Source organism: Procambarus clarkii, chromosome 56, assembly GCF_040958095.1.
Source record: "Procambarus clarkii isolate CNS0578487 chromosome 56, FALCON_Pclarkii_2.0, whole genome shotgun sequence".
Lineage (NCBI taxonomy): Eukaryota > Metazoa > Arthropoda > Malacostraca > Decapoda > Cambaridae > Procambarus > Procambarus clarkii.
In genome coordinates this window covers 11,341,682-11,355,485 of record NC_091205.1, presented here as the reverse complement: position 1 = coordinate 11,355,485, position 13,804 = coordinate 11,341,682, and the positions used below count along the sequence as shown (strand labels likewise).

General features: G+C 40.0%; 1 protein-coding gene across 1 annotated transcript in view; it reads left to right on the top strand.

Moving 5' to 3' along the window:
* The window catches only part of LOC138353166 (transient receptor potential cation channel subfamily M member-like 2), a 176,785-nt gene that overhangs the window by 107,220 nt on the left and 55,761 nt on the right, over nt 1–13,804 (top strand). Inside the window, exon 5 of the mRNA XM_069306033.1 lies at nt 12,140–12,254. Within this exon, the coding sequence (XP_069162134.1) occupies nt 12,140–12,254 (115 nt within the window). The remainder of the gene's footprint in view (nt 1–12,139; nt 12,255–13,804) is intronic.

Sequence of the window (13,804 nt, the reverse complement as noted above, 5' to 3'; positions counted from 1 at the left end):
CAATCCTGCAGATTATTTATCTTGAGGATTAACGATAAAACAACTTATCAAGTCTTCGTTGTGGTTCAATGGACTTTCATGGCTTGTTGGTGGTCAGTGGCCCAAACAAAAGCCACAAGTCATAGTGACCAATATCACCACTCCCATGAAAGAACCAGAACCTCAACGAATCTTAGCCATTGATCCTCACAATTATTCTAACTTAAGTAAGTTATTAAGAGTGACTGCACATGTGTTTGACTTTCTTGCTAAGATAGGAATTCGACATAAGTTTCCCAATCCTATCCTCTACTGGATCAAACGTGCACAACAAGAGACATATGGAAGCGAATATGAAAATCTTCCAGATAAATTAACTAAGTCTCTAGGTATCTGGTATGATGCCAACACTCATAATATACTAAGATGTGGAGGACGTTTGCTTCATGCAAAAATTGATCTGGACACAAAGAATCCAATTCTTCTACCACGTCACCACATCATCACTAAACTTCTTGTTTTACATCACTATCAATATGGTACTTTACATGGTGGAGTGTTAGATACTCTCACCGACCTTAGACAAAAGTACTGGCTTCCTCAAGGTCGTCAGACTGTCAAGTCAATAATTAAATTCTGTGTAATCTGTAAAAGATACGATGCTAGAGTATGTCCTTACCCAGGACCTCCTCCACTCCCTGAAGAAAGAGTGGTTCATCTTCGTCCCTTTGAAACCACTGGTGTTGATTACACAGGAGCCTTACTTCTCACTGGCAACCCAGACAAGATACCAGTGAAAGCATACATTTGTCTCTTTACGTGTGCTACAACCAGAGGCGTACATTTAGAAGTGACTTCAGATATGAGTGCTGAAGCCTTCCTCCAGGCTTTCCGCAGATTTGCAGCTCGCAGATCTTGTCCCAAACTGATGATATCGGACAATGGTTCCAATTTTGTGGCAGGAGAAGCCTGTCTGCGAGAAGTCTGGAATCACCCAGAAGTACAGTCAGTCCTGCAGAGACGACAATGTCACTGGAAATTTATAGCACCAAGAGCCCCTTGGCAAGGTGGGTTCTATGAGCGAATGATAGGCACAGTCAAGAAGTGTTTAAGAAAAACTTTACACAGACAAAGGGTCAGTTACTCCGAGCTCCAAACCATTGTTGTGGAAATCGAGGCGCGAGTCAATAACCGCCCATTAACCTACCTGTCTGATGATTTCTCCCAGAGAGAACCTCTGAGTCCCTCACACTTGATCCATGGAGGTCTACTGAGCCCTCTCATCCCTTTAGTCGAAGAGGACCCTGCAGACCCGTCACGTGTGACCAGAGGTGACTTGGTGGAAAGCTACCAGCATCTCTCAGGGGTTATTAACAGGTGGAATGAGGTGTGGACTCGAGAGTACCTCCCAGCTCTACGAGAGTACCACTACGGAGCTTCGAGTCCTTATAATAAAGTGCAACTTAAACCAGGGGACCTAGTACTAGTCGACAGTGATGGACCAAGGTCAGAGTGGCCTATAGGCAAAATTGTTGCCATTCATCCAGATCATCAAGGTGTCCTGAGAGTAGTGAAAGTTTTATGCCGAGGCAACACTACTCTAAAAACTTTAGAGAAGCTGGTTCCTCTCGAATTGGCTGAACGAGAGTATCAACCAGAACTAGCTTCCCCAGTAGTTTCCGAGGACAGTAATTCTGATCCTCCGAGCAACCGCCCCACTAGAGCTGCCGCTCAACAATGTAAGCGGAAACTGCAAGCCTATTACAGCTCTGATCAAGAGTAATTCCTTTTACATCCAATTTAGATAACTATGATGATACTGTGGTGTGAAGTCAAGTAACAAACCATTACAAGTCACTATGACCCAGGACATTCTCATCACCGTAGATTCTGTTGTTTGAATTGTATGATTTAAATCTTTAATTGTTGTATAGGCTATAAATAATATTATTTATCTAGAGTATCTGAGAGTTTGCAGACTTTGAGATTTTGTAACATACACATTACATGTCATAACGACACCAGTCACAGAGTCTAGGGTAAGTTCTTAGTTATTAGCTTTAGGTAATTCTTAATAACATGTTCCATTTAACATGAAATCAGCAAGACTTAAGTTTCTTGTATGTCCTTGACAAATACGGGACATTCGTTATGTGTGTACTAACATACTAACATACTAATATACTAATATTAATATTAACTTCGGGATGGGTGTGTCAGTACTCCACATTACACTGCAACCCTAAAATTCTCCCCCCGGAGTTATGTTGGAAATTTCCAACATAATACAACACTGTTGTATTATTATTAATTATTACTAAATCTACTAATCATTGTAGTAATTAAAATTAACCAAACGTAGAGTTCACATGTACTAATAATTACATCTGTACAATAAGGCTAGAATTCTTACGTCACCAGACGCCAGTATTGTGTCAGATTCCATTATAATAAACACAACTATATCCAGTGTGTCTGAGAATTGAGTTTGATTCTCTATAAAACAACGGTGTTCTGTGTGATAATTATTTACAGATAAACTGATCCCCAACTAATGCCAAATAGAGCGTTATAGTTATAACTGTTATCTGGTAATAAATTTAACGTCACGCGTGAATGCCCTGGAGATACTTTAATTCCTCTCCATTGCTTGTTTACCATCGTAAAATGGGCAAATAATAATATTTAACTCCTCTGAATAATAAACCCATCCTTATCCGAGCATTTTAATCACAACTGCGAGAAATGATAATATTCGTAGTAAATAATTTGTGTATCAAATGCGGGACGCGGAGCGGGGCAGGGGAGACGCGAGTACACGAGGCGACGCGCTCAGAGAGAGACGCCATTACCCAAGCCACCAAGGTAGACGCCACCAAAAGCTCCAGACGAAAGTCGCCACTGTGAGGTGTGAAGAACCTTTGCAGACAACAACTTAGCTGGTGTCAGTGCCACTTTATACATTGTGTTGAATGGTCAAGAGATTTAATTTGACATTCAGCCAGGAACCTGTTAAATTTGTTCCGTGTAACACAACGTGACCGGCCAGAGAAGCGCGTCAACATCTAGGCTAGGTTCGACACCACGTGTTCGTTACAATGACGCCTGAACCTAGGACGCAAACTTCGGCAAGCCTTAACTTACACAGTGCCCTATTAGCTAAGTGCCTTTATTCCCATTTGATGCATCATTTAGGATGGGGTTATAGCTGGGTAGCTTGTCATCACGCAGAGCGACTATAAAAAGCCACAGGTTATTATCTGCCTCCATTCTTTAATTTAATTTTCTTGAACATAGATGTCTAGCAGCTTAATCTGTGCTACTGAATATAATTTGATTTGCAGCGTGTGTGAAGAATTCCCCGAGCTGTCATTTCCCGTGTTAATCATCTCCCAGTGTTCCATGATGAGTCCAGGAGATTCCGAGGATGAGTCATAACCGATGTCTTGGAAATCGTCTTCAAGCTAAGACCCTTTCCGTATTCCTTAAATTCCATTATCTGTAGTATTATTCATGCAGAGCACTGTTTTTTTGGATTGACATGTGTTTATTATAATTATTAATTTCTCATGTTTATAATCTATGTTCTTATTGGTGATAAATATAATGATTCTATAATTGGTCATAGGATTAGATTATTACATAATGAACTGGTGCACGAACCACACTAGTTCCTGGACATATATGAAGTTCCAGTAATAACCCCCCAATGTAGGTGTTTGAGGCTATGATTCAGTTAAATTATACAGCCCATTAATTATATAAGTGATCATATTCTCTAGTATTTTATCCATAGTTACTGGTTCATCTAGGAATTTTCTAATGATCATATTTTATTAGTTTCCCTCTTTACTATAAAAGCGGGTGGTCCTTCGTAATTGATTTTCATTACATTTATATTTAAATAAATAGAGTCAAGCCCCAAATGTCCCACAGGGGCTGCATACTCCAGGATTGGCCTGACATATGTGGTATACAAAGTTCTGAATGATTCTTTACACAAGTTTCTGAATGTCGTTCGTATGTTGGCCAGCCTGGCATATGCCGCTGATGTTATCCTCTTGATATGGGCTGCACGAGACAGGTCTGGCGTGATATCAACCCCCAATTCTTTTTCTTTCTCTGACTCCTGAAGAATTTCCTCTCCCAGATGATACCTTGTATCCGGCCTCCAGCTCCCTACACCTATCTTCATTACATTACATTTGGTTGGGTTAACCTCTAACAACCATTTGTTCGACCATTCCTTCAGTTTGTCTAGGTCTTCTTGAAGCCTCAAACAGTCCTCTTCTGTCTTAATCTTTCTCATAATTTTGTCATCGTCCGCAAACATTGAGAGAAATGAATCTATGCCCTCCGGGAGATCATTTACATATATCAGAAACAAGATAGGACCGAGTACAGAGCCCTGTGGGACCCCACTGGTTACTTCACGCCAATCGGAGGTCTCACCCCTCACTGTAATTCTCTGCTTCCTATTGCTTAGGTACTCCCTTATCCACTGGAGCACCTTACCCGCTACACCTGCCTGTCTCTCCAGCTTATGTACCAGCCTCTTATGCGGTACTGTGTCAAAGGTTTTCCGACAATCCAAGAAAATGCAGTCCGCCCAGCCATCTCTTTCTTGCTTAATCTTTGTCACCTGGACGTAGAATTCTATTAAGCCAGTAAGGCAAAATTTACCCTCCCTGAACCCATGTTGGCGATTTGTCACGAAGTCCCTTCTCTCCAGATGTGTTACCAGGTTTTTTCTCACGATCTTCTCCTTCACCTTGCATGGTATATAAGTCAAGGACACTGGCCTGTAGTTCAGTGCCTCTTGCCTGTCGCCCTTTTTGTATATTGGGACCACATTCGTCGTCTTCCATATTTCTGGTAGGTCTCCCATCTCCAGTGACCTACTATACACTATGGAGAGTGGCAAGCAAATTGCCTCTGCACACTCTTTCAGTACCCATGGCGAGATCCCGTCTGGACCAACAGCCTTTCGAAAGGCTGTTGGTCCAGATCTAGATCCAGCAGGTGTCTCTTGACCTCCTCTCTCGTAATTTCGAACTCTTCCAAGGCCGCCTGGTTTACTTCCCTTTCTCCTAGCACAGTGACCTCACCTTGTTATGTTGTGAAGACCTACTGGAACCTCTTGTTGAGTTCATCACACACACCTCTTTGTCATTCTCTGTATACCTGTCCTCGCCTGTTCTAAGTTTCACTACCTGTTCTTTCACTGTTGTTTTCCTTCTGATGTGACTGGGGAGTAGCTTTGGTTCGGTCAAGGCTTTGTTTGCTATATCATTTTCATATCTTTTCTCTGCTTCTCTTCTCACCCTGACATACTCATTCCTGGTTCTCTGGTATCTCTCTTTGCTTTCTGGTGTTCTGTTATTCCGGAAGTTCCTCCACGCCCTTTTGTTCCGTTTCTTTGCTTCCATACATGCCTTATTATACCATGGATTCTTCTTTTGCTTCTCGGATTTTTCCTTTTGGGCCGGGATGTATCTGCTTACTGCCTCCTGACACTTTTGGGTGACATAGTCCATCATATCTTCTACAGACTTAGCTCTGAGGTCTGTGTTCCAAGGTATTTCCCTAAGGAAGCTTCTCATCTCCTCATAATTTCCCTTTCGGTATGCTAGCCTTTTGTTTCTTAGTTCTTTTTCGGGGGGGATAATTCCTAGCTCCACCAGGTACTCAAATTTCAATACACTGTGATCACTCATTCCCAAGGGTGCTTCCATCTTGACTTCCCTTATATCCCACTCATTTAGGGTGTGTGTGTGTGTGTGTGTGTGTGTGTTCTCACCTAATTGTACTCACCTAATTGTGCTTGCGGGGGTTGAGCTTTGGCTCTTTGGTCCCAGCTCTCAACTGTCAATCAACTGGTGTACAGATTCCTGAGCCTACTGGGCTCTATCATATCTACATTTGAAACTGTGTATGGAGTCAGCCTCCACCACATCATTTCCTAGTGCATTCCATTTATTAACTACTCTGACACTGAAAAAAATTATTTCTAACGTCTCTGTGACTCATCTGGGTACTAAGTTTCCACCTGTGTCCCCTTGTTCATGTTCCACCCGTGCTGAAGAGTTTGTCTTTGTCCACCCTGTCAGTTCCCCTGAGAATTTTGTAGGTGGTTATCATGTCTCCCCTTACTCTTCTGTTTTCCAGGGATGAGAGGTTTACCTCCTTTAGCCTTTCCCCGTAGCTCATTCCTCTCAGTTCCGGGACGAGCCTGGTGGCATACCGCTGAATCTTCTCTAGCTTTGTCTTGTGCTTAACTAGGTATGGACTCCAGGCTGGAGCTGCATACTCCAGGATTGGTCTTACATAAGTGGTATACAGGGTATATGTGTGTGTGTGTGTGTGTGTGTGTGTGTGTGTGTGTGTGTGTGTACTCACCTATATGTGCTTGCAGGATCGAGCATTGACTCTTGGATCCCGCCTTTCTAGCTATCGGTTGTTTACAGCAATGACTCCTGTCCCATTTCCCTATCATACCTAGTTTTAAAAGTATGAATAGTATTTGCTTCCACAACCTGTTCCCCAAGTGCATTCCATTTTTCTACTACTCTCACGCTAAAAGAAAACTTCCTAACATCTCTGTGACTCATCTGAGCTTCCAGTTTCCACCCATGTCCCCTCGTTCTGTTATTATTACGTGTGAACATTTCATCTATTTCCACTTTGTCAATTCCCCTGAGTATTTTATATGTCCCTATCATATCTCCTCTCTCCCTTCTTTTCTCTAGTGTCGTAAGGTTCAGTTCCTTCAGCCGCTCTTCATATCCCATCCCTCGTAGCTCTGGGACAAGCCTCGTCGCAAACCTCTGAACCTTCTCCAGTTTCTTTATGTGTTTCTTCAGGTGGGGGCTCCATGATGGCGCGGCATACTCTAAGACGGGTCTCACGTAGGCAGTGTAAAGCGCCCTAAAAGCTTCCTCATTTAGGTTGTGTGTGTGTGTGTGTGTGTGTGTGTGTGTGGGTATTATTAGTCCATCATGTGTGTGTCTATATGGGAATTATTAGTCCATGTGTGCGCGTGTATGAGTATTAGTAGTCCATCGCACGTGTGTGTGTATATGGGAATTATTAGTTCGTCACATGTGTGTGTGTGTGTATGGGTATTTTTATTGAGTAACTCATCCTTCCGATGAGGCTTAATTCGAACAAACGTAATCTCTCTCGCTCTATTACTTTTAACGGGGAACGATTGTAGTTCAGTTTTTATGCCGAGTATGTCTCGCCTTATTATTTCACAGTTTATTTCTGCTGTCACCTTTTAGCGTACATATTTTGTCCCTAAGATTATCATTTATAGACCAAGCATTAACAGGAAGGGAAGGGAACTATCAGGGGAAAGCGCGAAACCATTACAACTATGTAACACTTGGATGGTTCAGGATAAGGATTTGAAATGGGACTGGGGGGGGGGGGTAAGGAATGATAGTGGGTTGGAAATCATTTTTCATTGCGCATTTATTTTAAAAAATACTAAATAATTAACTAAAGTTACTCATATGCATTCTCCTTCATTCTAGCAATCCTTTCTAACTCGATCCTTTCATTTTCCTGCTCAGTCTTAACATTATCTTCCATTATAACAGGAAACATTTTCTCTCGCCAATAAATGAAGGAGGAGTCAAATCCTAGTTATCTATAGTAGTACAATCACCACCATATTTACCAATGTAGAGTTCCTTAATAAGGTTCATCGCTCTCATATTTTCATCATATTCATAACATTCATTCTCCTCATAATATTTTTCAACATCGGCCAATGATTTAACCTATTAGACGAAGTTCGGAATATTATTATATTATTCTTCAACCAGCCCAAACCCTAATTCTACAAGTAACTTAATTTCTGATTCAATGCGAAGACCACTGCACAACCGTTTAATTGATTACATTTTTGTTTGCTCTTTATTGACGTACATTCCCGTTTTCTAAATCCTCTCCATACTGCTTTTCAGTTGCCGCCTAAGCATTTATGCGAGCAATCAATGTACGAATTTCCTGGTATTCCACGACACTTGGACCGTGGGCAATAAACACTCAGCAGCGGTTACACCAGATCTCATTTACCCTCCACCACATCACAACTGTTCTCCTCTAAAAAAATAAAGAAAAGTATTAGATTAGGTGCTCATTTCCAATAAAAAATCAAATAGCATTTACTACACTTAGAAGTCTATTAAAGACAATACTCACCATTCTTCATCGTCGCCTGTGTGGGATATCTCGCTAGAGCATAACTGAGCTAGTAAACCACAAAGTCGCCTACCCTACCAACACATGTTGCCAGTTCTTCCTCTTAATTAGTAGCCGTTATAGCTCCTAATTTTTAATAATACGTGTTTTATCATAATCTTTTAACTAAAATCCCTACCCAAATTTCATGTAAGAATGTTTGTCCACTGTGTGACAGAAATCTTTTGTTTCTGTACATGATTATTCACCAGGTACTCTTAACTAATCATGTAGTAAACTTGGGTGAGTGTCTTATTACATACACTCACATAATCTCACACAAATCACTTTCGAAACATTCACAACCTCTATGCACACTTCCACATAATGTTCAGTTAATTCCCTGCGTATTTCATCTGAGTTTACTAATAAAGTCACCATTTCCATCATATTTCATCTCGCCTAGTAAGGGTTAAATAATCATTTCAATGCAAGATTTGAAACATCAAGTTCTTGTAGGTTTATCCTTGTGTGTATTTTTCACAGAAGGAGTTCTTCCCATTACCTCACATACGTTAAGAAATCCCTACCGATCCTAACCTGACCTAGGGAGATTCGTTCATCGTTATGTCCATTATTTCATACACACACCAAGACAGCTCTCCTAAGTAAGACGTAATGTTTTGAGTACACTCTACACTCACTCATTTGGTAGCAAAGCTCACCAAAATAGCTAGTCATTCATTGTGTTTCCATATTATTTAATGAAAAGGGAAGGTTAGGTGAAGACTGAAGATATGTATAAATATTTCAAGTCTAACAAATATAATATCAGTGATGGATAAACCTAGATGTAACCTCTGTACGTACTGCTTGTGTGATATTTTACTTGGAAAACTAGTGGCTTGATAGTTTTTAACCGACCTCACCAATAACTAACATTGGTCTTCCTAATACTCTTACATTTGAAACTATTCTCTTTTCATCAATGCATTAAAACATTATCAGTTCAATAATTAGTCATCTATTTGTATTTCTTCTCTCTCAAAAGACCAAATTGTTATTTCAGTAGTCAGTTTAAATAAACATTTGTGTGTTATGTTTCTCTACGAAATGCAAGGGGAAATCACTTTTAGTTGTGTTTTCAATGAATCGATGTTCCTATTCATTAAAAGTCGGACATTTTAAAAAAGGTTACCTTTAGCCAAGATTTGACCATCTATTATTTTATGGAGTTTTTAAATAATCAATCAGCTTTCTTCCTTTCCAGAGATCAGTTTTTCTGCGTATTTTCTGCTAGAGAGCAGTTTAGGCTTAACACAAAGCACTGCACCTAACCTTGTATTTTGTTTTGCTTTATCTCAATTCTCTGTACATTTATTACTTTTACACTGTATGCTCCCTATTAGTTCATCGCCTTACAACTTCTAGCCCCTACAGTCAATCTTAATACCTTTTCCATTGTATTAGCGTCGTCTCTTAGAACAGCTTACTTGTAATATCATAGGGACTCATTCTCCTGCTTAGCCAAAACCCTTCCTTAACCTATGTGAGAGTTTGTTATTCACTTATTACTCATCTTAGCAGTTGTTATACATTTTGTGTAGGACATTCATGATTGTCATTATATGATTTAACTGCAATTTAGCACGCTTTATTTCACTTACATTTTACATTTTCAAATTACATTTAGTAAAGATAGAAATTTAAGCACCTTGTGCATTATTACTAAACGTTTGTCGTCTCTTGCATATGTCTCTCACACTGTTTATAAGTATTGGAGGTTAAGATTTTTTGTTTAGTGCTTAATTTCTGCTATTCTTTAATTAAGCAATATGTTCCTTACATTATTTATGTGCCTTGTTCTCCTTTAAACCCTTTTCTGATCTCTATGTATTTGTGATGGGGTATTTTGTTCTTATTCTATTATCATTAAATCTAACCTGACAGTAGTAGTTTATTGTTATATTAATGTGATATCTTACATTTTCCTCTTATTTACTCAGATATACCCCTCGTATCCTTACTTTAATTTTCTCCCTTTTTATCATGTCTTTCACTGATTCAGCCTCTCTTTTGCTTTTTTTCTTCATGGTAGATAATGTGGTAGATGAGGGAAGATGAATGAGGCACTGGTAGATGTTAGTGATAGGTATTGAGGGTGATAGATGGTGGATGGTGGTGATTATCATGGGTTCTAAAGGGTAGTGGAAGATGATAGTGGTTATCATGGAGTACAGGTGGAGAGTCATGGTGGTGGTTAACTGGGAATACTGAGGGGTGCCGGTTGATGATGGTAGTTATCAGTCATAACTGGTAGAAAGCAATAGTGGTTGACACACTTAAAACATGAGATTACACACTTGAAACATGAGATTAATTCTACACCATTTGTTCATCTCTATCATCACTATCCAGTGGGACAGTGAATATAATAACTATCCTCACTGTCCAGTGTGACAATGAATATGATTACAATCCTCACTGGCCAGTGTGACAGTGAATATCAACCCATCCTCACTGGCCAGTGTGACAGTCAGTACCAACCCATCCTCCTGCTTAAATAGTAGTTTTTCGAACCATGTGCGCCATAGTTCAAAGATTGACGTACTAAGTATTTAGGTAGTAAACGTTCGTACTATTTACTTTATAGAGTCAGACTAAATTAAGCTAAAAAACTAACTAAAATACTCCTAGACCTAGTATAGCACACATGTGTACTATAATAGGCCTCAGATGTCGTGTGTTAGGTCTAGGAAGGTCAGGTTATGAGAGTTTAGTTTTTCTTAGCAACATAAATAACAAATCTCTTCCAGTTTGTTCCAAATTCATTGGTTCCAATTTCCACTTTCCAATTGTGTTATATCTGTATTATGGTCCTCATCAATACTGTAAGTACTTCCAAAACAGGAGGATGGGCTGAAATATGATACCACTTCTTAGTGTCCAGTGAAACAGTTAATATGATAACCATCTTCAGTGTCCAGTGTGACAATATGATAACCATCCTCAGTGTCCAGTGTGACAGTTAATATGATAACCATCTTCAGTGTCCAGTGTGACAGTTAATATGATAACCATCTTCAGTGTCCAGTGTGACAATATGATAACCATCCTCAGTGTCCAGTGTGACAGTTATTATGATAACCATCTTCAGTGTCCAGTGAGACAATATGATAACCATCCTCAGTGTCCAGTGTGACAGTTAATATGATAACCATCTTCAGTGTCCAGTGTGACAGTTAATATGATAACCATCTTCAGTGTCCAGTGTGACAGTTAATATGATAACCATCCTCAGTGTCCAGTGTGACAATATGATAACCATCCTCAGTGTCCAGTGTGACAGTTAATATGATAACCATCTTCAGTGTCCAGTGTGACAATATGATAACCATCCTCAGTGTCCAGTATGACAGTTAATATGATAACCATCCTCAGTGTCCAGTGTGACAGTTAATATGATAACCATCTTCAGTGTCCAGTGTGACAATATGATAACCATCCTCAGTGTCCAGTGTGACAGTTAATATGATAACCATCCTCAGTGTCCAGTGTGACAGTTAATATGATAACCATCCTCAGTGTCCAGTGTGACAGTTAATATGATAACCATCCTCAGTGTCCAGTGTGACAGTTAATATGATAACCATCCTCAGTGTCCAGTGTGACAGTTAATATGATAACCATCCTCAGTGTCCAGTGTGACAGTTAATATGATAACCATCTTCAGTGTCCAGTGTGACAGTTAATATAATAACCATCCTCAGTGTCCAGTGTGACAGTTAATATGATAACCATCCTCAGTGTCCAGTGTGACAGTTAATATGATAACCATCCTCAGTGTCCAGTGTGACAGTTAATATGATAACCATCCTCAGTGTCCAGTGTGATAGTGAAAATGATTACCATCCTGAATGAAATATCAACTTATTGAATTACTAGCAATATACCGACTTTCAAATAATAGGTGGGGCCTGACCCCCAGGAGTCGACCTCAGAGGGTCCAGGGAGCTGCCCGGCCCACCTCACCTCCCTGCCCACCAACGCCTACGGCTCCCTCACCTTCCTCAACGAGAAGTCAGGTTGGATTTTGAGTCGTGTGTCTCATGTTGTGGTGTGGGTGTATCGTGAGTATGGTTTGGGTGTGTGTATTGTGTGCATGTGTATTGTGTGTGGGTGTATTATTTTTTATGTATATTGTGTGTAGGTGTATTGTGTGTGGGTGTATTGTGTGTACTGCATGTGGGTGAATTATGTGTAGGTGTAGTGTGTGTGGTGCATTGTTTGTAGTTTTAGTGTGTGTTGTGTATTGTTTGTAGGTGTAGTGCGTGTAGTGTATTGTTTGTAGGTGTGGTGTATTGTTTGTAGGTGTAGTGAGTGTGTGTTGTATTGTTTGTAGGTGTAGTGTGTATGGTGTATTGTTTGTAGGTGTATTGTGTGTTGTGAATTATTCTTAGGTGTAGTGTGTGTGTTGTATTGTTTGTAGGTGTAGTATGTGTTGTGTACTGTTTATAGGTGTAGTGTGTGTGTGTGTGGTGTATTGTTTGTAGGTGTAGTGTGTGTGTGTGGTGTATTGTTTGTAGGTGTATTGTGAATTGTTTGTAGTTTAGAGTGTGTGTGTGGTGTTTGTAGGTGTAGTGCGTGTAGTGTATTGTTTGTAGGTGTGGTGTATTGTTTGTAGGTGTAGTGAGTGTGTGTTGTATTGTTTGTAGGTGTAGTGTGTGTTGTGTATTGTTTGTAGGTGTAGTGTGTGTGGTGTATTGTTTGTAGGTGTAGTGTGTGTGGTGTATTGTTTGTAGGTGTGTGTATGGTGTATTGTTTGTAGGTGTAATGTGTGTGTGGTGTATTGTTTGTAGGTGTAGTGTGTGTGGTGTATTGTTTGTATGTGTAATGTGTGTGGTGTATTGTTTGTAGGTGTAGTGTGTGTATGGTGTATTGTTTGTAGGTGTAATGTGTGTGTGGTGTATTGTTTGTAGATGTAGTGTGTGTGGTGTATTGTTTGTAGGTGTAGTGTGTGTATGGTGTATTGTTTGTAGGTGTAGTGTGTGTATGGTGTATTGTTTGTTGGTGTAATGTGTGTGTGGTGTATTGTTTGTAGGTGTAGTGTGTGTATGGTGTATTGTTTGTAGGTGTAATGTGTGTGTGGTGTATTGTTTGTAGATGTAGTGTGTGTGGTGTATTGTTTGTAGGTGTAGTGTGTGTGGTGTATTGTTTGTAGGTGTAGTGTGTGTATGGTGTATTGTTTGTAGGTGTAATGTGTGTGTGGTGTATTGTTTGTAGGTGTAGTGTGTGTATGGTGTATTGTTTGTAGGTGTAATGTGTGTGTGGTGTATTGTTTGTAGATGTAGTGTGTGTGGTGTATTGTTTGTAGGTGTAGTGTGTGTGGTGTATTGTTTGTATGTGTAATGTGTGTGGTGTATTGTTTGTAGGTGTAATGTGTGTGTGGTGTATTGTTTGTAGGTGTAGTGTGTGTATGGTGTATTGTTTGTAGGTGTAATGTGTGTGTGGTGTATTGTTTGTAGGTGTAATGTGTGTGTGGTGTATTGTTTGTAGGTGTAGTGTGTGTGGTGTATTGTTTGTAGGTGTAGTGTGTGTGGTGTATTGTTTGTAGGTGTAGTGTGTGTGGTGTATT